Here is a 23,050-nt window from a genome sequence, read left to right as displayed (position 1 = left end):
TTATCAGGCGCATTGGTTCTGCGCCACGATGATAAGAGTGTCATGCTCAACTTCTTTTTTGCTGAAAAGACAATTTTTATTCACAGATTCATCAACAATGTATTATGATAATTATAATGGTGTCAGAAGTGTTGCCTTTCAATCAACGTAATCCTCATTTGGGGCCAAGAGAAAGATGGTGTTACGTTTGTCACGGTCGTCCTCCTCCTTTGGCAAGTAGTTGTAGAATCCGTAGACTCGTTTTTGCTGAAAAAGTGTTTTGATTTTTTCCTTCTTGAGAAAATTCCTGTTTTTCTTGGTCCCACTTATCTTTTTGGCAAATCTTGACTATAGGAGATTTCTATTTCCCCTCTAACTCTATTATATTGTTGGCAAACAAGAAAAGAAGAAAAACGTGACGAGGTGATGGGAATCATGAAGCACTTGAGACAAAAGACATTGGTTATGATATTGTTTGCACCCAGAATTTTTCATGCACCGAGTCATTCAGAAGGTTTTTATGTATGCGGGAACCACGCATTCTGTTTCTTTTAGGGTGCAGCGGCAAGCGGGGGAGTAGGTGGATTAGTTAAAAATAATGAAAACGAAGATTCTATCAACTAGAGTTGTGGTATAGAAATTTAACTTACTGGAGGAGCTGGGAGGTTGTTCCAGATTCCATGAATTGGTGAACTAGCAGCAAATGCGACGATTGCGATGAGTAATCCTAGAATTAAAAAATATATATACTCAAAGAAATCTGAGGAAAAAAAACTTACCGAGCAAGAAGCGCATTTTGAAGTTTGAACTCACACACTCAAGAAGTGAGAACGAGAGCTGTACAATGAAATTGAGGAATCGAAAAAGAGGAATATATACGGGCTCTCGAGTATCCCAAGCGACGTCCGCCGCTCTGCTTTGGCTCCACCCCCTCGGTGACCGTGGATTAGAACGGGGCGTGGTGTCGGAGTTGTTGTGTTGTATATGTCTGTTGATTGAAAGAGTTGGAATTTTCAAACTTGTAAGGTTTCTATACTTGTGAAGACCTTCTTGAACTGAAAATAGTGGTAAAGGTGGGAGGAGGGAGGGAAATTTCGAAATTTGTCAAAATATAATATTTCCAAATACGAATAAATTAATCTTTTTAGTAGGGTGGTAACAAGAATTGGGGAAGCATCTAAGCAAAAGTATAAAAATAGAACAATCAGAACAAATATGTGGGAGTGTAAGTCCAATGAGACCTAATTGTTCAAAAATGAAATCATAATGTATTTTAGAGACAAAATCTACATTAAAGAATCTTCAGTTTTCATGCTCGTAATATTAACATCATGTAAATATTCTCGAATATCAAAACGTGTCCCATTGCCTCTTCTGTAGTATAATATGAAAACAGATCCTCATTAACAATAGTGACCACTGGTCAATTCATGTTCGAAGTAAACTCATTAATCAGAAACTAGTCAATTTTCAGTCATAGTTGTGGCATGATCAATGGTTAAGCAATTATTTGACTCATTTCTAGCTATTAAACTTTATTTTCTAATTATCATCATCTGAAGCAATTCCAATTTTTGAGTATGCTCTTCGGAACGTCGGTACTTGTTCATTGAAATAAGCCTTTCGTGTTTCAATGTGCGAGTTGAACTTTTAATTTGAACGATGAAAAAGCGAAGGGGATCTGAAAGCATCCCACTTTTAAAAGTGAACTTGAACATCTCAATATGTCAAGTGTCTTCTATCTTTTGCATATCTACGTTCTGGCTGTTTCTTGATGCCTTTTTTCTAAAAATACCAAAATGATGTGATAAACATGATCCAGTTGACTAGATCAGGAAGTGTGTCTTTTTCGAGACATCTGAGGAGGTGCTCTAGTGATGTTGCATTTTATTACCCGTTCTCTATACATACTATAGCATATTTGCTGCAATGGTGTCAAGAACCATTAATATCTCAACTTCTAAAGATCCCTTTTGTGATCAAAGGAATAGAAGAAGGTAGTTCTCCCAGAATCACGTCATCTGAAACAGCACTTGGTTGTTCATCTCATCTGAAAATCGAATGATCGTCGCTCTCTTCTCGTGAAAGTTGCAAATACAAAGAGCCGGCAATCCATTTTTGAAAAGTTATGTTTTTGACAGATATGCTGGACCTAAACATAACGAAAGAGTGTAAACTAGATAATTACTTGCATAACAAGATATTTCTGTAGCTAACTAACTTGTCATCCATTCACGCGGAAAACATTGTGGGGAGAGGGAACTATTATAGGCCAAAGGTTGAAAAACTGTCAATTGGGATTACCGATGAACAGAAGGAAAATAGTATAGATTGACAGAACAAACTGTTATTCAAAATTTATATACTCGGTCACCTACGTTTTTTTTTCATTTTTTGAACTATGTCTATCAGAATTAAAACTTTTTTTATTGTGCTTGTACTCGTCATTGGTGAGTTTCAAATCTTTTTCCAATCAAGTTTTTGCATACACCCCCACATACGCATCTAATTTGAAAATAAAAAAGAACAAAATGAAAGCAATTTTCCCATTGAATTGAGCAGACAACTATAATCAAATTTTTCCATTTGCACAACAAAAACGTTTTCTTTATTTCTTATTTCAGGTGCATCTCAAGCAGACAATGGTTGTGTTCAACAGGAAAATTGCACTTTGACTGTTGACGATCCCGGTGAGAATAATAGTTTCCTGGAATTGTTCCGAACAGGGAAAATGAAAACATTCTTATTCATATTCAGGAATCAACACTAAAAGTTGTAAGGGGTTCACCATGCACGAATGTGATTGTGTTCAAAGGAGAAGTATACATTTTGAATTTGATTGTTATTGCTGTAAAACTCAGACAAGAGAAGTACGTTTCTAATTTTGAAATCTGGAAATTGATGAGATTTCTAAAGTAATGTTATGACGATTCTAGATCTAATTAATTACCGTAAAAACTGTATTTGAGGTGCATGCAACTCTATTGTTCAAAGGGTCCGTCGGAGTGCAACTCTATTACAGGGGCAATTCAAATAGAGGGTGCACCTGTATTTTTCGTCGGCAAATTTGCCCGACCTCGATACCCAACTATTTCTTGAATTTGCTTGATTTCATTAGTTTTTTATGCCGAATTCATCGAACTTTTACGTTAAAAACGGACAAAATCCTGAATTTCTATAACAAACTACGTTTTTGACAACAAAAATGCTGAAATAGTAATGTGAGAGAACAGTTCGGAGTCAGTTAATGATGATATTAGGTAAAATTGTAAATCGCAGGAGAGCAACTGTATTAGAGGGGCACCTCAATTAGAGGGTGCACCTCTATTGTTCAAAAAGTCCGTCGGAGGGCACCACTATTAGAGGGGCACTTCAAATTGAGGGGCACCTCAAATACAGTTTTTACGGTAAATGTATTATATTCTATTCAGTTCATCCAACTTTTTCCCATTTTCTCAAGTGCATTACTCTTGCATAGAAGCTTTTTCTCATTCTGTTCTTTTTTCATTAAAACAATGAACCTTTGTCTGCAGAGACGAAATGTCCCATTGGAAGCAATGTTCGGACTAAAAACATACGTACTTCCAACTGATCCACCAACAGAAAGAATTGGAACAACATTAATAAGAACAACCACAACAGGGCATCCAACAACTCAGAAATCAGTTATCCAATTCCAAAAACTGAGAAAAGCCGAGAACGATTGTGGGAAACTGGAATTCGGTAAGATTTCTCGTTTGAGAATGAAATTCTGTATATGTTGGATTTCCAGCGAGCTCTATGACATACAAAGCTAGCGTTGAAACTTCAATGGATATAATTAGTTTGAAAACAGTTAGAGCCACACATGCAACTACTCCAATAAACTGCTGGAATCTGTGTCGTTACAATATTTTGTCAGGGAATGTGAGTTTCCAAACCATGATAGAGTATTATTGATTCTACTAGTAATGTCTGGAATTTGTAGTACCGTAGGTTTCTCTTTGATTGAATGTTTCCTGACTGTTTCGATTTAGATACAACAATTAGTGGTATTGGGAAAATAAGACCGAAAATCAATTGATATTTTGTTGATAAACTTTTGATGGTTACAATTCCGAATTGAAATGTTCTTATAAGTTTTCATTGAAAGACGTTTTCTTGTTTTAAAATGATTTCTAAACTTCCTCGTTACCCACTTTTACATATTTTGCTGCTCACTATAGCTTTTTCACATTTACTTCTGAAATACCTATTCAATGACTTTAAAACTATGAAAATTTCAATGATCGACATTACAAATAGCATTTTATCTTTAAAGAATGAAATATATTATTTTCATCAACTTTCCGATTCGTAATGTTACAGGAAACTTGTACCGCTGTGGGATTTATAGAAGAAAACGCCCAAACTTTCAAAAATGATTGCTACATTCTGTCGGAATCGCCTATCAACTCAACTGGATCAGATATCTCTGTTGATATTTATGAAGTTTGTATTTGACAATAAAATGTCTGTTCGGAATGTGTTTTTATTTCAAATATCAGGGGTTCGAAAACAACAAAACATGTTGTCACTATATCTTGATATTGTTCCAAACAAAAAGAACCAACATATAGCAATTTCGTTTTCTGATTTTTACAACTTTGAATATTCAAATAAACGGGAACCGATACTGCGTTTTCTATACTCCGTACTTTTCTCTTCTACCCGCTTCGATTGGAAACAGATAAGTATGATACAAACAAAGTGTTTTCCTCTTATTTTCCAGTTGTTGTTCCTTTTGGTGTCCTCTTTTCTCCCTTCTTTTTTCTTCTCTCTTGTTGTTTCCTAGCGTCGTTTGTGTGTTCTCGGGTGGCCCCAACTGACTTAACGCGACGAGAAAGACGCGCGTACGGACGAGACTCAGACTCTTAGAAGTTTCCTCTTCCACGTCGTTCAGCGAGCACGCTGTGTTTTATTCATTGATTTTTAATCGAAAGGACAGCCTTTTCAACGTTTTGATTTCAGGGGCTGTTTTCTTATGAAGCAAACTGTCAAGCAGAATATGTACGGCTTTTTCAGACGTTTCATTCCAAAAGACAAGGAAAAAGCAGGAAAACGAGTAAGTTAATCCATATAAATCAGGGATAAGTCAGGCTAATTCTTTCTTGTAGATAATACTTCTTCTGAGTTTTTGTTTTTTATTCCGTGTTAAAGTTGAAAAAAAAATTGTACTGATTCAAAAACTATTTTTTTACAAACAACAAATTTATCAGTTCTGTTCCAACCTGTATAAATAGAAAAACAAAATCAACCACGATCGTTATTATCACTCAATGTTCCCTTTTCTGTTTCAGAGAGTCGAAAAGAATGTCGATGAATCGGAAGTGTGTGATGAATCGGAAGTGTGTGATGAATCGGAAGTGTGTGATGAATCGGAAGTGTGTGTGATTGACGTGGAAACATTGAGATGCGTGATTTGTCTCAACATTTTCCAAGGAATTCCACGAAGTCTGACTTGCGGCCACTCATTCTGTCCACGATGCATCGATGAAGTAGCTCACTCGGAGCAGATGAATGAACAGATAAATGAGGGGAGAAATGTGAGTTAGCTAATACGATATAAATATATAGAAAATAAGTTGAATTCAATGGTCAAAATGCATGTTTCATAAAGTATAGATATATTCCGTTCCGTGTTGTGAGATAGTTTCAGTTTTCCATTTACGACGAAACTCGCAGCTTTTGTTTTCGAGAAGCCATTTTCTGTTAGGGCATATTTCGTTTAGTTTCAAATGATTGTTTTATTCATATTCACTTTTCAGCATATTCAATGTCCAATCTGTCGCAAACGTACCAGCATGCACAAACTCGTTCATAACTATGCTCTGAAAAACATCTTGGATAGTATCAATGAGTTGGCGAAAGAAGAAGAGAAAGCAAGAGTTGCGTTTGACAATACTCTGGAAGCATCGGTCAGTTCTTCCGCTTAAAAGCAATCATTAATTCACATTCAAACGCTTTTAAGAACGAACAACTCCGCTCCAAATGCATCGAATTTGAGAAAATAAACGACGGATTGAAGAAAGAGATGAACGAGAGACGTCGCAAGGAATATTATAACTACGTTGCCATTACCCTCTTCGTTATCTTCGTCTCATTTTCCCACCGTGTGTCCCCGTCTGGAGTGCACCCTCCCTCCCTATCCTCCGGTATTGATTTTTTGGATTTCATATTCTGACCTATACTATATCTATATTCTGAACCTTAATCCTATATTCGCTGCCAAATATTTATTCCGCATTTGATCATGCTGAATGGTAGGGGACCCCGTGTCAAACGGGCTCTCACAGAAACCCATGACTTCCTCCCCCCGGTAAATTTGTCTCCCTGCTCAAGAATTCAATTAATAGACTATGATCTCCCCCCCTGTGAATTTGCTCTTTACCTTGCCCCCTCTCCCCCTTTTCGGTTATTTCATCCATTTCATTCACATCTTCTCTCCTCATGTCAATTAATTCTCGTTCCCCCATTTTTCCCCATACATTCGGACTTCATATCTTGCTTTCCGCTTATTTCGCCCTCCTACCAGGTCTATAGCCTCGTGAGGGGCATGATCCGGTCTCCTGTATAATTTTAATGGTTTATATTCCAGTCAATAAATAAATTTAATTTAAAAAAATTTCGTTCTCTGATTTTTACAACTTTGAATATTCATATAAACAGGAACCGATATTGCGTTTTCTGTACTCCGTACTTTTCTCTTCTACCCGCTTTGATTGGAAACATATATCAAAGTACAAAGAACATGAGGAAGATAGAACGCAACTGTTGTGGGTACGCGATTCACTAATATACTTTTTTCCCACTTGACAAAACATGTTTTAATCTTCTTCTCACCTATTTTTTCTTTTTTTTCTCTCATAAATTGTTTTTAAGTATGATACTAACAAAGTGTTTTCCTCTTATTTTCCAGTTGTTGTTCCTTTTGGTGTCCTCTTTTCTCCCTTCTCTCTTCTTCTCTCTTGTTGTTTCCTAGCGTCGTTTGTGTGTTCCCGGTTGGCCCCAACTGACTTAATCGCGAGGAGAAAGACGCGCGTACGGACGAGACTCAGACTCTTGGAAGTTTCCTCTTCCACGTCGTTCAGCGAGCACGCTGTGTTTTTTTCATTGATTTTTAATCGAAAGGACAGCCTTTTCAACGTTTTGATTTCAGGGGCTGTTTTCTTATGAAGCAAACTGTCAAGCAGAATATGTACGGATTTTTCCGACGTTTCATTCCAAAAGACAAGGAAAAAGCAGAAAAACGAGTAAGTTAATCCTTATAATTCAGGGATAAGTCAGGCTAATACTTTCTTGTAGATAATACTTCTTCTGAGTTTTTGTTTTTTATTCCGTGTTGAAGTTGGAAAAGAAAATAATTGTACTGATTCAAAAACTATTTTTTTAACAAACAACAAGTTTATTAGTTCTGTTCCAACCTGTATAAATAGCAAAACAATAACAACCACAATCGTTATTATCACTCAATGTTCCCTTTTCTGTTTCAGAGAGTCGAAAAGAATGTCGATGAATCGGAAGTGTGTGTGATTGACGTGGAAACATTGAGATGCGTGATTTGTCTCAACATTTTCCAAGGAATTCCACGTAGTCTGACTTGCGGCCACTCATTCTGTCATCGATGCATCGATGAAGTAGCTCACTCGGAGCAGATGAATGAACAGAGAAATGCGGGGAGAAATGTGAGTTAGCTAATACGAAATAAATATATAGAAAATAAGTTGAATTCAATGGTCAAAATGCATGTTTCATAAAGTATACATATATTCCGTTCCGTGTTGTGAGATAGTTTCAGTTTTCCGTTTACGACGAAACTCGCAGCTTTTGTTTTCGAGAAGCCATTTTCTGTTAGGGAATATTTTGTTTATTTCCAAATGATTGTTTTATACAGGAAATGTTGATCCGAAGATTTATTTCTCGAAAACATTTCGGGACAAAGATTTTATGGAATATGTATTTGCAAAAGACCGTATGCCTCCGTTTATTGGATTTCAACAATTCAAATTCACTTTTCAGCATATTCAATGTCCAATCTGTCGCAAACGTGCCAACATGCACAAACTCGTTCATAACTATGCTCTGAAAAACATCTTGGATAGTATCAATGAGTTGGCAAAAGAAGAAGAGAAAGCAAGAACTGCGTTTGACAATACTCTGGAAGCATCGGTCAGTTCTTCCGCTTAAAAGCAATCATTAATTCACATTCAAACACTTTTAAGAACGAACAACTCCGCTCCAAATGCATCGAATTTGAGAAAATAAACGACGGATTGAAGAAGGAGATGAACGAGAGACGTCGCAAGGAATATTATAACTACGTTGCCATTACCCTCTTCGTTATCTTCTACATCGTCCTGACAACTGCATTCGGCAACTGAGATTACTATCAGTTCTGCGTTATCCACCAGCCAACGACCATTCTTCCGAAAAGCCTGTATAATAATTTGCCTTCACCGGTTAGAAGAAGATGATACTCAATTTCTGTGTTAATAGTCAGTATAGGGGTCCCATAATCATTCAATATGAATTTTTTTTTGTATGAAACTGTGAATTTATCATTTGTGTTATTAATAAGAGTAAAAAAGTAAATGAGAAAAGAGAGATACAGAAAACGCGGGATAAGCTCAACCAATGCTACGTTGTGAAAAGTCTTGGAAAACCGTAGAGGAATGTAGTTTGAAATTCTAACAAAACCGACAGATTCTAACAGAAAGGAAAGGAAACTATTATTGTTTTATATACAGTTCAATTATACAGGTTCTTCGCGTGGCGGATTAGCTCGCACTGTTGGAAAACGACAGACGACTTCACAATATTCTTTCTTTGTGTCAATAGCTTTGTTCACTTCATCCTGAAGTTCTCGTGGAAGATTGAGAAGTTGTTCTTTTATTTCTGAGGGTGTTTCATGAAGTAGAGTATGGCAAGCGATTTCACGAAGTGATTGAACTGAAATAAATAGAAGAAGCTCGGGATAGTTTTATGAAAAATGTGGTGAACAGTATTAATTGTGAACACGTTACTCTGAAAAGAAACTTCGGCGAACGTTTTATTTTATACTTGTCATGGGCCGGCCTGATTTTCAAGTTTTCACCTGCTCGGCTCTGATGAAGCGACTTTTTTCCGAAAAACATTTTTTCTCAACAGTAATTTCTGAAAAAGGAGTTTTTGGGACAATTCAAGCTATAAATCGGGAGCTTTGACAAATTTAAGTAAGTCTACAATAAATTTAGTGACAAAAAGAACCTGAAATTTATGTTTCGAGCGTTTCAATTGGAAAAAATTCCGCCCTGACCGGTATGGGCCGGCCTATCAAATGATAAGTTAGTTTTATCGGGAAATGTTTTTTCCGATATGTTTTTGGTATTTTTAACTCACTTTTCAATGTTATATTGCAATATGATCGAACAATCAGATTTGCGTGAGCAGTTGGCTCCGGCCAGTAAATAGGGTTTGTGTTCATTTGAAGTTTGCAGCCGTCAACTGCACGTCTTGCAACCCATGGGTGATTTTTATATGTTCTCACGTCCAAATACTGCTTCTCCTTCAATGTTGCGTACTTTGTCGGTTCTCTCTGAAACAAGTTCTCCTATTTCTTCGATTTCATTCAATGAACTCACTTCCTGGCTCAACCAGAAAACGTCGATAGGGAAACAACATCTGTTAACAAAGCGGACACGGATTTCCTGGCTAAGAAGAGGAGACGCTCCTAAATCTGGGAACAAGCGGGTACTGTCGTTACCGTCCATATCGAATAAAAGTGGAATGATTGCAACTTTCTTATCAGTAAAGGAACCACGGGCCCGAAAATCGATCGACTGACGGCGCGCCTTGCGCGAGGAACGAGAGAGTGATGTGGCCAATGGCCGATGTTACACACTTTCTCCCATTTCTCGGCCACTTCTGCCACTTGGCAAACGTTGCCAGAAAAGAGGTCATGAAGAAGTAGAAGAGTATTGGACCCTAATTACCAGCTGCCACACATTATTTTCCTTTTTTTTGTGCTTGATTCAGAATATAATTACATTTTTTGCTAGTGTTGTTTTTCTCTTATTTTTTAGCAAATTTTTTCTGATTCTTTGTCATAAAAAAACAATTTTATTTTCAAAAACACCGATTTGAGTTTTGCTTAAGTTGTTTCAATTCAGTCAAATCAAGATCTCATTTTACATTTTGGTCTTTTTCAGTGAATTAACATAATTTCGGCATTATGATGCTTATCAATATTCCTGTATCTGATGTGTATGCAACATCAAAAAACAGTGTCCTCGTGAGGGCAGCGAGGCATATAAGCGAAAAAAGAGAGCCCTCCTGTGCGTAGAGAGCGGCCCCTCCACATTCATTCCTCGGTCACCACTTCTTCTATCCGTTTGCCCCCCGTCAGTCCTGCCGTTGAACACTCCTCCACTACACTATTCTTTGCCAGCCGTATCGATTTGAATTCACGTTGTTTTTATGAAGTTATTGTAAGTGTTTTTCAGATACAAAATGAGACGACGAACAGAGTCTGGAAGCTGTTCTGAAGCTCCTGGAGCTATAAATTCAGACATTGAAAACCCTCATAAGGTTTACGAAAAGGTTGGTTTCACAACTAATGGACTCAACAACGGTCAATTGGCTATTGAAGGCCGAAACGTTTTGGTCACGCTGCACGCAAGATGAGGATGGTATGCTGGGAGGGATTCCATCTCTCCATGGACCAGATGTTGTTGGATCGACAAATTTTCTGAAGATTCTGAAGAAAAACGTGAGCTTTTCAGCTGTTGTAGAGTTAATAGACTAAGTAGTCAATATTTTGAGTCAGGGTCGGAAAATTCCAACGCACCGGTAGTAGGTTGGAGCTCCAAGATATTCGAAAAAAGCCGAAATGATTCGAAAAACTGTGTGTCTATAAAAACACTAATACTTTCAAGTTGAAAACCCTCACCCTTAAGTTACAGTTTTTTTTAAACTATCTCTAAAAACCTGATGAATGAACAAAAAATTCATGTCAGTTTAAATATCACCGTGAGAAAAGATCAAGAAGGTATTCTAGGTTATTTATGAAACTACATGCGGTTACAAACTTTCTTAAGTGAGAAAAGGAAACTACAAGTAAAGATTATCGAAATTTTGTGTTTCCAGTGCTGAACTAAGTTTTTCGTAAAATATCGTGGAGTATTTACATGAAGTCCAAATATTTATGATCTAATGAAAGAGGCACAAAAGTATAGTTATCCTGCTTGTTAAGGAACATCTCAAAATGTAGACATGGACTTGCGATTCCAAGCTCGTATTAAATATTTTGCGCATGAATTTCGAGCTCTTTTGTGCAACGCAAATGTGATTCACACTATCATTTCAACTTGACTTTATTTCAGCTAATTGTGACTAAATTTGACAACGCTCTGGATTGTGGAGCTGGAATCGGAAGAGTGACCAAGCACGTGTTGATGAATTCATTTGATTCGGTCGATATGGTTGATTTAGTGGATGAACTTGTAGCAACAAGCGCTGACTACATTGGAACTGACGATGGAATCGGAGAGAAGTTCGTGGAAGGCTTGCAGACTTTTGAGCCACCCATCCAAAAGTACGATGTCGTTTGGATTCAATGGGTGTCTGGACAGCTGACCGATCAGGATTTGACAAGCTTTTTACAAAGATGCATTGTGAGTGAGAATAAAAAAAAACAGCCAAAAAATCTTTGAATAAGGTATGATGGCGCGTGTTTTACAGAAAGGACTTGCTCCCAACGGAACAATTGTGATCAAAGAAAGCGTGTCTGCTGGAGGTAAAACGTTGTACCACGATTCAGATGGCTGCTGGACAAGACCAGAGTCACTTCTCTTGGAAATCGCGCAGAATGCTGGATTACATGTGGTGCACAAGACGGTTCAAACAGGATTTCCAAAAGGACTATTTGCTGTAAAAATGATTGCACTCAAGCCAGTGCATCCTGTAGAAGAGGATGATGAATAATTAGATATACTTTTTATGATATTAGTATCATGATTGGGAGTATACAATAAACTGGATAGACTTTTGTATTTATTTTGTAATTATTGTACATCGAGTTGGGATTTTTCATTTTTTCTTCACTTTTAACTTAAACCGGATTAGAAATGCTTTATGTTCCCTGTGTCAGTATTATTTTCTCGAGTTACTATACGATTCCCCCACACCCGTCGCTTTATTGGTTTCCCAATAATAATTTTTTGTGAATAAAACTATCTTATCTTGAACCGATAACATGACCTGTATGTTTTCTTGTTTACGTCAAGACTATGTTATCTGAAGTTTTTTGAGTTCAATGTTCGAACTTTACTTTTTTGTTTTATTGATCATCTTTGACATAATTCAGATGTTCTCTGCAATTCGAAAAAAGTTGGGTGGCGACAAAGATGAGCAGAAGCCGACGGTTATGCCTTCTGGAGTACAAAGAGTTGATGCTGAGTTACAACGAAAATTTGCTCGTGGAGTTCAATATAATCGTGTGTTATTCACGTTAAATCCCCCGAAATGCTTTGTTTTTTAGTGAAAATTGTGATTCGCGGAGACCGAAATGTCGGGAAGACGTGTCTTTGGAAACGTCTTCAAGGGCTGTCATTTCAAGAGGAGTACGTGGCAACCGAAGAGATTCAAGTGAGTTATTTATGGATGGCACATGACTTTTCGTACATGTTAATTGTGTCCGCCGACCGAGTGAGCTTCAGTCTTCGCATGTGGAGAGTGTCCGATGTGGTGTCAATGTCGGTCCCTCATTAGCATCGGCGGATGGGAAGTGAAACCAAAAATCTGACGTGTTGGGAGCGCACGAGCACAGACGGAAATTGGAAAAGGGACTACATTGTCCTCTAATAAAAAAAAGCAATCTTGTCATGCCTTTTCCTAGAAACCAATAAGAACATATAAAAATAATGGTGATGCACATAAAACAGATAGCTTTTTGCGTGGGTTGACTATCTAGAGACACATAATTGCAGGTCGCGAACATAAATTGGAACTATCGAGCAACTGATGACGTGGTCAAAGTTGACGTTTGGGATATTGTGGACCAATCGACAAAAAAGAGAGTTCGGGATGATAAACTGAAATTGGCAAATAACGGAGTTGAAATAAAGGGTGACGCGCTTGATGTGAGTATGCGGTTCTCCTGCCGCAAAATTCAGATACATGGATGAGCGAAGTAATAAATATTTTTTTAGTATGAAGATACTGCTTGTGATGCCCGATTTGTAGACGTCTATAAAGGGACCAACGGTGTCATCTTTGTTTTTGATATCACCAAAACATGGACCTGGGAATATGTTCAAAAGGAGATTGTAAAAGTGCCAAATAAGATTCCAGTCCTAGTACTGGCAAACCGCAGAGATATGGGACATCATCGACAAGTAACCGATCTTCAGTGCTCAACGTTTGTTGAACTTTTTAACAGGTTTTTACTTTAGTTGAAGGTCAAACATCATCTTTAATGAGTTTCAGCAGTCATCCATCTCCCGATGGCTCTCCGAGGGCTCGTTTCGCTCCTGCTTCAATGCGATACGCGTTTGGTCTCAAATTTGTTCATCACTTTTTCAACATCCCCTTCCTTTGTCTTCAGGTGAAATTTCATATAAAATCAGTATTTTTATCTTCTGATTTCAGCGTGAATCACTTCTTCGACAAATTGAGACAAACAAATCCGAAATAGTGTCAAGTTATCACGAGTTAGACTGTTACCAAGAGACACCAGAAGCTGACTACGATACGTAAGTACATTTGCATGGATTATTAATTCAGTTTTTCCTTCAGATTCATAGAAATGGTAAATCAGAAGCGAAGAGAGTACGCGGATAAAAATAGTGTGAATGCAAGACAAGGAGCGGTTCAAACATCAGGAAGAGTTATGGGTGGAGGACAACCTATTCCAGGACAAAAACTCACACCGTAAGTGAGCGACTTATCCGATGTTATCCGAGAACTTTTTATTTCAGACCAACCATCCCGAGAGCAACAGCAGATACCTCCGAGACAAATAGTAAGACGACTGAATGTTGGCTAAACTCTAAACCGTTATGACCTGTCCATTGGACTATTCATAGTTCTGTCATATGAATGGATACAAGGAAAACTGGTGAACGCTTGACGTGACATGAATCTCAATGTGGAGTATACTCCCATTAATTCTGCCGATTCCTCTTTTCATCCTCACCTCAACTCGCTTGGTCAAATTAATCCTTAAATTTGATCTCTTTTCAGCTACTACGTCGGCATCAGACACTACTCGAAAAAACTCTTTCGAAATAGTTGGTGACGACGATGAAGATGGCATAAACAATTTCCTCGGTGAAAAACAGGAGGCTAGACATAACGGAGCCGTGAAATCAAAACACAATGAAAGTGATAGGTATATTTATTCCCGCAAATCGTATATACAAAACCTCAATTATTTCAGTGAGACAGAGAACAATATGGTTTGGAAGTTTGAAGAAGACTTCTCTGTGGACGATGACTTAATGGTGAAAATGGCAAAGATTGGTGAACAGAGAAAGGTTCAATTAAATTCGAAAAAGCTGACAGTCCCCGAAACAGTTGAAAGAGAAATTGAAACACCAATTGGTAAGTGATCGATCAAAATACAGAAATGAAGATAAGCGGGAATAGATCAAATGGTCATATTCACGTGTTCTGCGCAAAGAATGATTGATCAATTTTCTGATGATCTTGCAAACGTCTCCTTATTTCAGCATATCACGTCAAAGTATACGATGATGATGTTGATTCGCCGGTTACCGAACAACCAACAGCTGCAATGGAGGTAATCGATTAACATGAGTCTATGTAGTTTGGAGATTATATTTCAGAGTTTCGGAAGTCCAATAGTGCAAACTCCGCTTTCTGATGTTGTGAATCCAATGACAGTAGCAATGACCTCAGATGATTTGGATGCATGGCTTGGCTCTGATGATCATTCTCCTAAATCTGTAGCTACGGTTAGTTTTTACATATAAATTGTGAGTACTAGATCTAGATATTTCAGGTGGCAGACAAACAAAATAGTAGCGACGAGGAATTCGGAGTGGAACTACCCGAGTCTACCTCCAAACCAACAGTTGACATATTTTCGCTTATCCCTGAAGATAAAATCCAGCAGCGAACACAAAGTCCTGCAGTCGTAGAAGACTTGGAAAAAGATTCTGAAAAAGCAGTGAGTTAGCAACATCAGGCTAGTATGTGCATGGTAAATTTGGAACCATTTCAGGAAAAGATTGTGAAGAAAAAGAAACTTAAGAAGTCAACCAAGAAGGCCAAAGCCGAAGAAGAAGCTGAGCAGGAAGAGAAACTGACGAAGAAAACTAAAAAAGTTCCGAAAAAGAAAGCAACCGAGAAGACATCGCAATCCTTACTTGAGGATTTTTTGGGGCCGGCTGATGAAACTATGGCAAGTGGTGACTATGATCCCCTCTAAATGTTAAGAGAATAACCAACTGGTTTGGATTGAAATCAAAATTATAATGTATAAACATTTTTTGATAAGGTTTATTTTATTGTTCATAATCACAAGAAATGTACTTGTCAGTCGATATAAATCGAGAAGATCGGATCGGAGGATGGAGACATGAAATGCAATATGTGCATACAAAAAGGGGAGTAAATGTTTCAGAAGAGATTTTGAGATTTTTTAATACGGGTGGGGTGGCACGGGATGAAAAGAACAAATTAAACCGAGATTAAGGATTTCAATAATAGCGATTTTGCATTTGTTGGGAGCGTTTCTGTCTTGTCTTTCTGGCTTGTTTCTCATAAGTCTTTGTGTTTACAGTTCCCTCCATTGCCGCAAGCACGTCGTCTACACGCTTTTCGTTGTAGAAAGCCTGAATTCAAAGAAAGTGATGCAATTATTACAAAACTACAACTAACCTTTCCGCCAGTCTTATTTTGGCAGCCTGGTTCGAAAATCATTTTTTTGTCTGGTGTTAGAAATGAAAAGCCTGGAATGTTCTCTCGATGACGCATAAATTGATGGAACCATTTTGCCGCTTCAATGGCAGTTACGCCAGGAATAGGTGCATTGAGCAGAATTGAGAAGTCACCATATCTGATTCCTAAATCGAAGAATTGAAAATGCTGGGTCACTATCTAAATAAGAACTTGCCTGAAATATCACTCATATATGTACGCTTGAGGCGTAAATGATCCCTGACTTCATTGATAACGAAAGAGAGCTCTTTAACGCCTTCCCATGTACAACAGTAATGATCCAGACGAAGTTTGTCTGTTTCATCATCATTTTTATCCATTATGGCATATTTATGTTTGCGCCCATAACCCCCAAACTTCTTTGGGGTTTTGTTCACATCAATCTTTAACGTAGAAGAGTTGACCGTCATTGCAGCCATAAATGGAAACTTTTCTTGGTTGCTTGCTCTGACATCTTCTTGCATTCTGAACAGCATTCCTGAATTGCTGGCTTCACACTGTGATCGTTGATTGTGCAAGATGGGGTTTTGGTTGAAAAGTTCAATTGGAGACGCGGTCTCCTGGAATGAGTGGAATGACTCCATTTGGGATCCCGGGCTACATGTGGACGGTGGAGTCATGAGCGTGCTGTTGAACTGCTGAATTTGGTTACCCATTCCAAAACCGTAAAGGTTGAAGAAGCAAGGATTGATCATTGGGAGAAGAATGTTGAATTGCTGTGCCAGAACGTGCGGAGTGACTGTAATAACTGAGATACAAATATTCTGTCGACGAAAGATCATTATTCTACCGTTGAGTGCTCCATTATTGAGTGATGAAACCAATCCTAGTGCTTCAATTGGTGTGGTTGGAGGCGTATGAAACACAGGCATCTGAGGGTTCTGTTGGAGACCGGTGGATTGTTCTTAAAGAGGTAACATGGAGTCTCTAAAGTTGTATACGCTTTTACTTACCATTCAAACTCCAGTTTTTGAATTGGTCGAGGAGAGATGATATTCCTCCATTCATTTCTGTGTTTGATGATGACAAAATTCCAGATGCATTTGAAGAACTCGGTACTGGAGGAAGAACCAGATTTGGTTGGGTGAACGCTAGAGGTGTGAAAGGAATAGCTGGCCATGGCAGCGGATCTGAAGTAGAAACTATCAGACAATCAAAAACGTTGACAACAGAGTGTCAGGAAATTCTGTAGAAGTACCAGCTACTGTTTCTCTTCATGCTATTTCAAAATGACCGAAATCTCTTGATATAAATTGAAATGAGGATAAGTGAATATCGTAGTTTTACTAACCTAGTGCTATTAATAAACAAATCAAACATACTTTGAAACATTGGGAACATTCCGTTCACACCGAAGTCCATTGTCAGCTCCGATGTCTAATCTCGTGAAGCGAATCAATGAAAGAATGGCACGAATGCGGTTGGCACTGTGTGTCTAGCGTCCCCACGTTCCCATTACAAGTGATACCCTTATCTACTTCTCCTCTCAATAAAGCACACTCTCTCTATTTTGGCCGAAATCTATTTTTCTGTAGCGAGTGTCTGTTTCGTCTCAATTCTTTGTTTCCCCGCATTAACATATTCATTTCGCGTGCTCTCTCATCTTATTCCTCTCTGTTCCCTGACCCTCGTCGTGTGGGCAGTGAGGTGGGCCGACCACCGCTCAAAGAGGTGGCACACCATTGGGCAAAATCAATATGACGAGGAGAGGCAGCAAACGCGCTCGCCCGCACAGCGACCAATTGGTTCTCTCCTATACACACACTCTTTCTTCTCACTCTTTTCAAATACGTAATTCCCTATTTTTGTCTTCTCTCACTCACATACTACCGTCTACTCTACATCGCAATGGCCCTCGTTACCTGTGAGTTTTCAAATTTAATTTCAGAAGGTTTAGAACGAACATTAAATTTCAGCTACTGGACAACAACTCGTCGCATCCGGTTATCCACAACAAAATGTGCACAGATTCTCCAACCTAATGGTGAGAAATGATTAGAAAAAAAGATAAAAACTGTGAAAATCGATAATTCAGGCTCCGACAATGGTTTTGCAAGGACACGAAGGAGAAATCTACTCAGGAGTGTTCAGTCCAGATGGAACCTGCTTGGCGACTAGTGGATACGATCAAAAGGTAATATTTGGTTTTTTTTCAGAAACTTAATAGATAAAACCAGAAGCAAGAGCAACTGAGCGTGGCACTTTTACAAACGCCGGTAGTGGACATTTCTGGAGCTGGAGGTTCTAAATAATTAGTTGAGAATTGAACCAACATGCTCCAAAAGAAACTATGCGGGAATTAAGCTGCTGATAATGCTTATCACCGGCTCCAACCTTTCAAACTTTCAGATTTTCTTCTGGAACGTCTACGGAGAATGCGAGAACTTTTCCACTATCAAAGGACACGCTGGAGCCATCATGGATATCAAGTTCAGCACTGATTCTGGATACTTGGTCTCCTGCGGCACTGACAAGAGCGTCCGTCTCTGGGACATGGAAACTGGAACTTGTGCCAGAAACTTCAAGAGTCACACCGACTTTGTCAATGCCGTTCATCCATCTCGCCGTGGTGTCACTCTTGTTGCTTCTGCAAGCGACGATGGAACTTGTCGTGTGCACGATCTCAGAACTAAAGAGCCAGTGAAGACCTACATCAACAAATACCAACAAACTGCAGTCACATTCAACGACACTTCGGATCAAGTGATTTGTGGAGGAATCGACAATGTGCTCAAAGTCTGGGATATGCGACGTGACGAGATCACCTACACTCTCACCGGACACCGTGATACCATCACTTCGATTTCCTTGTCACCAACTGGAAAATACGTGATTTCCAATGGAATGGATTGTACCGTCCGTCAATGGGATATCCGTCCGTTTGTCGCTGGACAGCGTGCCGTTGGAGTATTCGCCGGACACAACCACAACTTCGAGAAAAATCTTCTAAAGTGCGCTTGGTCGCCGTGCGAGAGATACATTACTGCCGGATCTTCTGATAGATTCGTCTACGTTTGGGAGGTACTGACAAAGCAGATCATGTACAAGCTCCCTGGACACATGGGAAGTGTCAACTGCACCGATTTCCATCCAACAGACTCTATCTGTAAGTTTTTCTGCAAAATGAGTTTACTCTTTGCTATTTCAAATAGAACCAAAATGAATAAAAGTTTTATTTTCAGTGCTCTCGGCCGGAAGTGACAAACGCGTGTTCCTTGGAGAGATCGACATGAGCTAAACACTATATCCATTTCACCGGTTCAATTGTTTTTTTGTTCTGTTAAATATTTAATTGGATCTCTCCTTCATCAAGTTTTTGTACCATTGTCATACTTTTACCCAATTTCTACTAAATTTGGTCACTGATTTCCACATAAAGTTTTGGGTTACAAAAGTGGCACTTTTAATTTCAGATACTTCAGTAGAAGTTATTTCTCTGTTTCTCGATGAGATGAAAGGAAAAGCGAGAAGATATGAAGGTCAATATTTATTCAATTCTCCGCAATTTCCTCCCAGAACAAACATTTATAGGGATAATTATCAATGCGTGGAGAAGGAGTATCAATTCGCGAAAGTCAGAGAACTGGCAAAAACTTGGCTCCGAGTATTTTCCATCAGCAGAGTTATTTTTTTGTGGAAAAGTAGAGGAGTTGTAGCAAGCGTAGTTTGAATTCGAGTTATCCGATGATGCAAATCAGTTCGTTTTTCTATGCAAACACTTTGAATGTACTTGTGAACAGTTTCGAAAGAAGCATGCATCACTTCCTTGTTATCGTTATTGCTGACTTTTGTTCTTAGTTTTGTGGATTTAGAGTTCAAAAATTTCAAACTAAAAACTTTGAATAAATCTTTTGCCGTTTTCATTTTCAGTTCATTTTTGCACTGTAGTTTCTCATGAATACGTCTCTTGAGTGACGTAGAGATCAACCCTTCTCTCCTCATCCTTCGTGGCCTACCCTTCCATCGTCATTAGGTGTTATCTCATATTCGAGTGCCATTCAAAGGGCCAACTGGTCCTCTCTGCGTCTCTTCTACATCACACTCTCTCCCTCTCACTGTGTGCGGTTTCTCGGTGGTCCGAGATAATACGGTCCGCGCGGTAGGAGTCTGCACGTAGTGTTTCCTCGCGCACACCTCCCATCGCGGTCCGTCGTTCGCTGTGTTCGGCCCCTCTCCTCCGCCAACACACCATTTGGTGTGCAAGCTCTGGTGACCTCAACCTCTTTTCTTCTGTCCCTCTGTTCTCGAGTCCGTCAGTCGACTTGGACACAGTCCCTTTATTGATCTTCTTCGTGGTTTTGTGTTCCTCTTGTTATCCTCCGGTTATGGATTACTGAAACTGCTTGCTACTCTTGTGAAGACAACTAATATGTAGAATATCCGTCGAAAGCATACTCCAAATTTTTCGGCATTCATGAATTCTTGATAGGAATCCTCACCCTCCTTTACATATAATGGCCTCATTATTTCCCGTTTTCAAGCTTTTTGCGTTCCTAGCAAATTACTGATACCAATTCTCCTTTTTCAGAAAATGCTGGGATTTTTTGGTCCCTTCTATGAGCAACTTGTCGGAATGCTGCGGAAGCAGCAAGGGCAGCTCGCCTTCGACACAATCGACCGAGTCAACGCCTGGTTTACTCCATTTGTTTTGATCGCCATGACATTGGCCATCTCCTGCAAGCAGTACTTCGGACAGCCTATCAAATGTTGGACACCTCGAGAGTTTTCCGGCAGTTGGGATGGCTACGTGCATGATTTCTGCTTCATTGAGAACACCTACTTTGTGCCAAATGGAACTGAAGTCACGGATCAAGCTCGAGGAGACCGTCACATCAACTACTATCGATGGGTGCCACTCGTGCTTCTTCTCCAAGCCGCCATGTTCGTTATCCCATACAACATCTGGAATATGCTCCATAAGAGAACTTCTATCAACTTGAAGGGATCGCTCAGATTCTTCGAAGGAGCCATGAAGAAATCCGAGCCAGCGAAGGCAGTGGACGCATTTGCCGGTGAAATCTGGAACAAGATATGCGAAATCCGCGAGTCCAGAAACAAGGTAAACTTTGTATTGTTTAGTGAAGCAACCAACTAAAACTTATAATTTATAGTTCCAAGGATGCCAAGCTACTATCAACTTCTTCCTGCTGAAGCTAGGATTCGTCATCAACTGCGTACTCCAAATGGTTCTTCTGAAGCACTTCCTTGACGTCGACGACTACTTCTGGGGATTCTTCCATCTGTGGAATGTTGAATTCAAGGGAACCGCTGAGAAGGAAGATAGCATTTTCCCTCGGGTAGTGCTCTGTGACTTCAAAGTTCGTAATCTTGGACAACAACACCAACACACAGTTTCCTGCATCATGATTCTGAACATGATCATCGAGAAACTCTACATATGCTTCTACTTCTGGCTCATATTCGTGTTCATTCTCACCACCGCCGGAATGCTCCATTTTGCCTTCCAAATGCTGTTCAGAAGACACAGTCTTGTTCCAACCAATTTGAACAACAAGGTAACCTATTGCTTTGCCGTCTCGTCGAGATCCTAAGTATTTGCATTTCAGCCAGCTATGAACCCAACTCGCTCTCATCGCTTCATCCGCAAGTACCTCAACTTTGATGGGATCCTCCTCCTCACTTATGTCGATGCTCAATTCGGCGCTTTCCGCACATCTCAAGTCATTGATGGACTCATCGACCGTTTTGTTGCTGAGGTTGGTGATGATTACTTCCCCAACTATACACCACTAAATAACGTCGAGTATGAGGAGGTAACCGTGACTCCTGTTTAGTGATTTTGAGTTCTTCCTCACACTAGCTTTCCCTTAGATGATCGACCTTTTAACGTATTTTTTTAGCAACAGCCGGATTCATCGACCGTCACATCCCTTCACGAGGAGAACCCAGAGAGATACGTCGCCTTCAACACTGACACTATTCCAATGGACCGATTGAACCGCAAAGTTCACAGTCTCATTGAGGAAGTTGATGGTCCTTCGGCTCCACCTGCATCCGAGGAGAAGAAGGAAATGTAATAAACTGATTCGCCGCTACCCCACCACTTCACTACCCATTTTTTATCTGTCAAACGTTCTCCGTCATACTGGTTTCATAATTTCTATCAAGTTGTCTCCCCAATCATTCTTTCAAATCATTTCTTATATCAAATTGTTTTTGCTTTCTGTCATGTGATCAAGAATGAACTTTCTTTCGGCGATATTTCCGTGAACTGGTTTCTGTTTCAGGTTTCTGCAAAAAGTACAAAAGAGGGACTTACCATTGAACAAGCTGGGGGACCAGAGATGCAGGAAAACAAAGACGAGCTTACATTCTGTCAAATTAGTGTGAGATCGACTAGTTTCCCTCATCCACTGGTCCTACATTTCCATTTGGAAAAACGTTCCTCTCGAAAAAGTGAATAGCGAATAAAAATATAATGACTCGGCCTGGGAAAAGGTGCCAAATGTGCGGGTGATAGGTATGAGACAGCCGTCGAAAGATTCAGAGCCAGAATCCAAGCGCCACTGACAAGATAAATCGTTTTTCGGACAAGGTTCAAAGTGAGCCTGACTCCATTCGAAAACTGTTGTCGGAGGTTCTTTCTCCCTCATCATTTTTCAGTATATTTTCTCTTCAATCGTGAGATGAGAAGAAGAAAAATTACAACTAAACTTTTAGAAACAAAAATCGAATAGAGGGGTCAAATTTTTCGAAAGCAAGTAGAGTCAGTAGTCTGTGGTAAGGGAACAATTTCGTCTACAAGAAGTGGTATCTTATCAATTAGTTTTGATATAATTGAAGAAAGAGTGTTGACAACTTTCGATACACCATACCATCCTATTCGTTTTATGTGTTTGCACAAATAGAAAAGAGCACAGCGTTTAAAATAAGTGTTGATGAAGGAGTAGAAATAAAAAGTACGTGAAAATATGCGTACTCTTCGGTTAGGGTGCCGTGCTCAATGAGGCTCATAGAATGGTCGATTTGAAATGAAAAATGGGAAAATTGTGAGATGAGCATGGCACAAAAAGCAGATGTTCACTACTTTTAACGCAAATATATATTTCGAATTTGCGGTGTCGACGACAAAACGCGCCGAATTTTTTAA

The 23,050-nt window shown here is 39.2% G+C and overlaps 11 protein-coding genes across 11 annotated transcripts; 7 read left to right on the top strand and 4 right to left on the bottom strand.

Annotated features, from left to right (window-relative positions):
- Positions 1-138: 138 nt before the first annotated feature.
- GCK72_023771 (uncharacterized protein) lies at positions 139-774 on the bottom strand (the record flags this gene model as incomplete). The annotated part of the gene is made up of 3 exons (XM_003109579.2): positions 139-246; positions 630-706; positions 759-774. 3 exons carry the CDS (start codon positions 772-774, stop codon positions 139-141), a joined length of 201 nt encoding a protein of 66 aa, XP_003109627.1.
- A 1,606-nt stretch (positions 775-2,380) lies between these two features.
- GCK72_023770 (uncharacterized protein) lies at positions 2,381-4,461 on the top strand (the record flags this gene model as incomplete). Its single annotated transcript, XM_003109582.2, has 6 exons — positions 2,381-2,429; positions 2,604-2,669; positions 2,737-2,849; positions 3,513-3,702; positions 3,752-3,885; positions 4,327-4,461. 6 exons carry the CDS (start codon positions 2,381-2,383, stop codon positions 4,459-4,461), a joined length of 687 nt encoding a protein of 228 aa, XP_003109630.2.
- Positions 4,462-4,981: 520 nt separating this feature from the next.
- GCK72_023769 (uncharacterized protein) lies at positions 4,982-6,181 on the top strand (the record flags this gene model as incomplete). Its single annotated transcript, XM_053735541.1, has 4 exons — positions 4,982-5,062; positions 5,298-5,543; positions 5,766-5,915; positions 5,969-6,181. The coding sequence occupies 4 exons, from the start codon at positions 4,982-4,984 to the stop codon at positions 6,179-6,181; spliced, it is 690 nt and encodes a 229-aa protein (XP_053579107.1).
- A 988-nt stretch (positions 6,182-7,169) lies between these two features.
- On the top strand, positions 7,170-8,378 carry GCK72_023768 (uncharacterized protein; the record flags this gene model as incomplete). The annotated part of the gene is made up of 4 exons (XM_003109462.2): positions 7,170-7,250; positions 7,491-7,682; positions 8,017-8,166; positions 8,220-8,378. The coding sequence occupies 4 exons, from the start codon at positions 7,170-7,172 to the stop codon at positions 8,376-8,378; spliced, it is 582 nt and encodes a 193-aa protein (XP_003109510.2).
- A 371-nt stretch (positions 8,379-8,749) lies between these two features.
- On the bottom strand, positions 8,750-9,746 carry GCK72_023767 (uncharacterized protein; the record flags this gene model as incomplete). The annotated part of the gene is made up of 3 exons (XM_003109704.2): positions 8,750-8,946; positions 9,376-9,571; positions 9,618-9,746. 3 exons carry the CDS (start codon positions 9,744-9,746, stop codon positions 8,750-8,752), a joined length of 522 nt encoding a protein of 173 aa, XP_003109752.2.
- A 739-nt stretch (positions 9,747-10,485) lies between these two features.
- GCK72_023766 (uncharacterized protein) lies at positions 10,486-11,958 on the top strand (the record flags this gene model as incomplete). The annotated part of the gene is made up of 4 exons (XM_003109735.2): positions 10,486-10,575; positions 10,625-10,744; positions 11,358-11,648; positions 11,716-11,958. 4 exons carry the CDS (start codon positions 10,486-10,488, stop codon positions 11,956-11,958), a joined length of 744 nt encoding a protein of 247 aa, XP_003109783.2.
- A 382-nt stretch (positions 11,959-12,340) lies between these two features.
- Positions 12,341-15,427, top strand: GCK72_023765 (uncharacterized protein; the record flags this gene model as incomplete). The annotated part of the gene is made up of 14 exons (XM_053735540.1): positions 12,341-12,470; positions 12,515-12,621; positions 12,963-13,115; positions 13,185-13,414; positions 13,462-13,579; positions 13,624-13,727; positions 13,771-13,905; positions 13,953-13,996; positions 14,218-14,365; positions 14,414-14,577; positions 14,706-14,776; positions 14,823-14,951; positions 14,999-15,166; positions 15,221-15,427. The coding sequence occupies 14 exons, from the start codon at positions 12,341-12,343 to the stop codon at positions 15,425-15,427; spliced, it is 1,908 nt and encodes a 635-aa protein (XP_053579106.1).
- Positions 15,428-15,698: 271 nt separating this feature from the next.
- On the bottom strand, positions 15,699-17,301 carry GCK72_023764 (uncharacterized protein; the record flags this gene model as incomplete). Its single annotated transcript, XM_053735539.1, has 6 exons — positions 15,699-15,833; positions 15,880-16,064; positions 16,139-16,678; positions 16,730-16,843; positions 16,893-17,069; positions 17,262-17,301. 6 exons carry the CDS (start codon positions 17,299-17,301, stop codon positions 15,699-15,701), a joined length of 1,191 nt encoding a protein of 396 aa, XP_053579105.1.
- A 486-nt stretch (positions 17,302-17,787) lies between these two features.
- On the top strand, positions 17,788-19,177 carry GCK72_023763 (uncharacterized protein; the record flags this gene model as incomplete). The annotated part of the gene is made up of 5 exons (XM_003109604.2): positions 17,788-17,803; positions 17,856-17,923; positions 17,975-18,073; positions 18,289-19,045; positions 19,122-19,177. 5 exons carry the CDS (start codon positions 17,788-17,790, stop codon positions 19,175-19,177), a joined length of 996 nt encoding a protein of 331 aa, XP_003109652.2.
- GCK72_023762 (uncharacterized protein) lies at positions 18,277-20,857 on the bottom strand (the record flags this gene model as incomplete). Its single annotated transcript, XM_053735538.1, has 2 exons — positions 18,277-18,677; positions 20,551-20,857. The coding sequence occupies 2 exons, from the start codon at positions 20,855-20,857 to the stop codon at positions 18,277-18,279; spliced, it is 708 nt and encodes a 235-aa protein (XP_053579104.1).
- Positions 20,471-21,977, top strand: GCK72_023761 (uncharacterized protein; the record flags this gene model as incomplete). The annotated part of the gene is made up of 4 exons (XM_003109490.2): positions 20,471-20,998; positions 21,051-21,455; positions 21,507-21,656; positions 21,801-21,977. The coding sequence occupies 4 exons, from the start codon at positions 20,471-20,473 to the stop codon at positions 21,975-21,977; spliced, it is 1,260 nt and encodes a 419-aa protein (XP_003109538.1).
- Positions 21,978-23,050: the final 1,073 nt, after the last annotated feature.

The sequence above is a fragment of the Caenorhabditis remanei genome, chromosome X (genome assembly GCF_010183535.1).
Source record: "Caenorhabditis remanei strain PX506 chromosome X, whole genome shotgun sequence".
Taxonomy (NCBI): domain Eukaryota; kingdom Metazoa; phylum Nematoda; class Chromadorea; order Rhabditida; family Rhabditidae; genus Caenorhabditis; species Caenorhabditis remanei.
The sequence above is the reverse complement of the archived record's forward strand: the minus strand, read 5'-3'. Positions and strand labels throughout refer to the sequence as shown.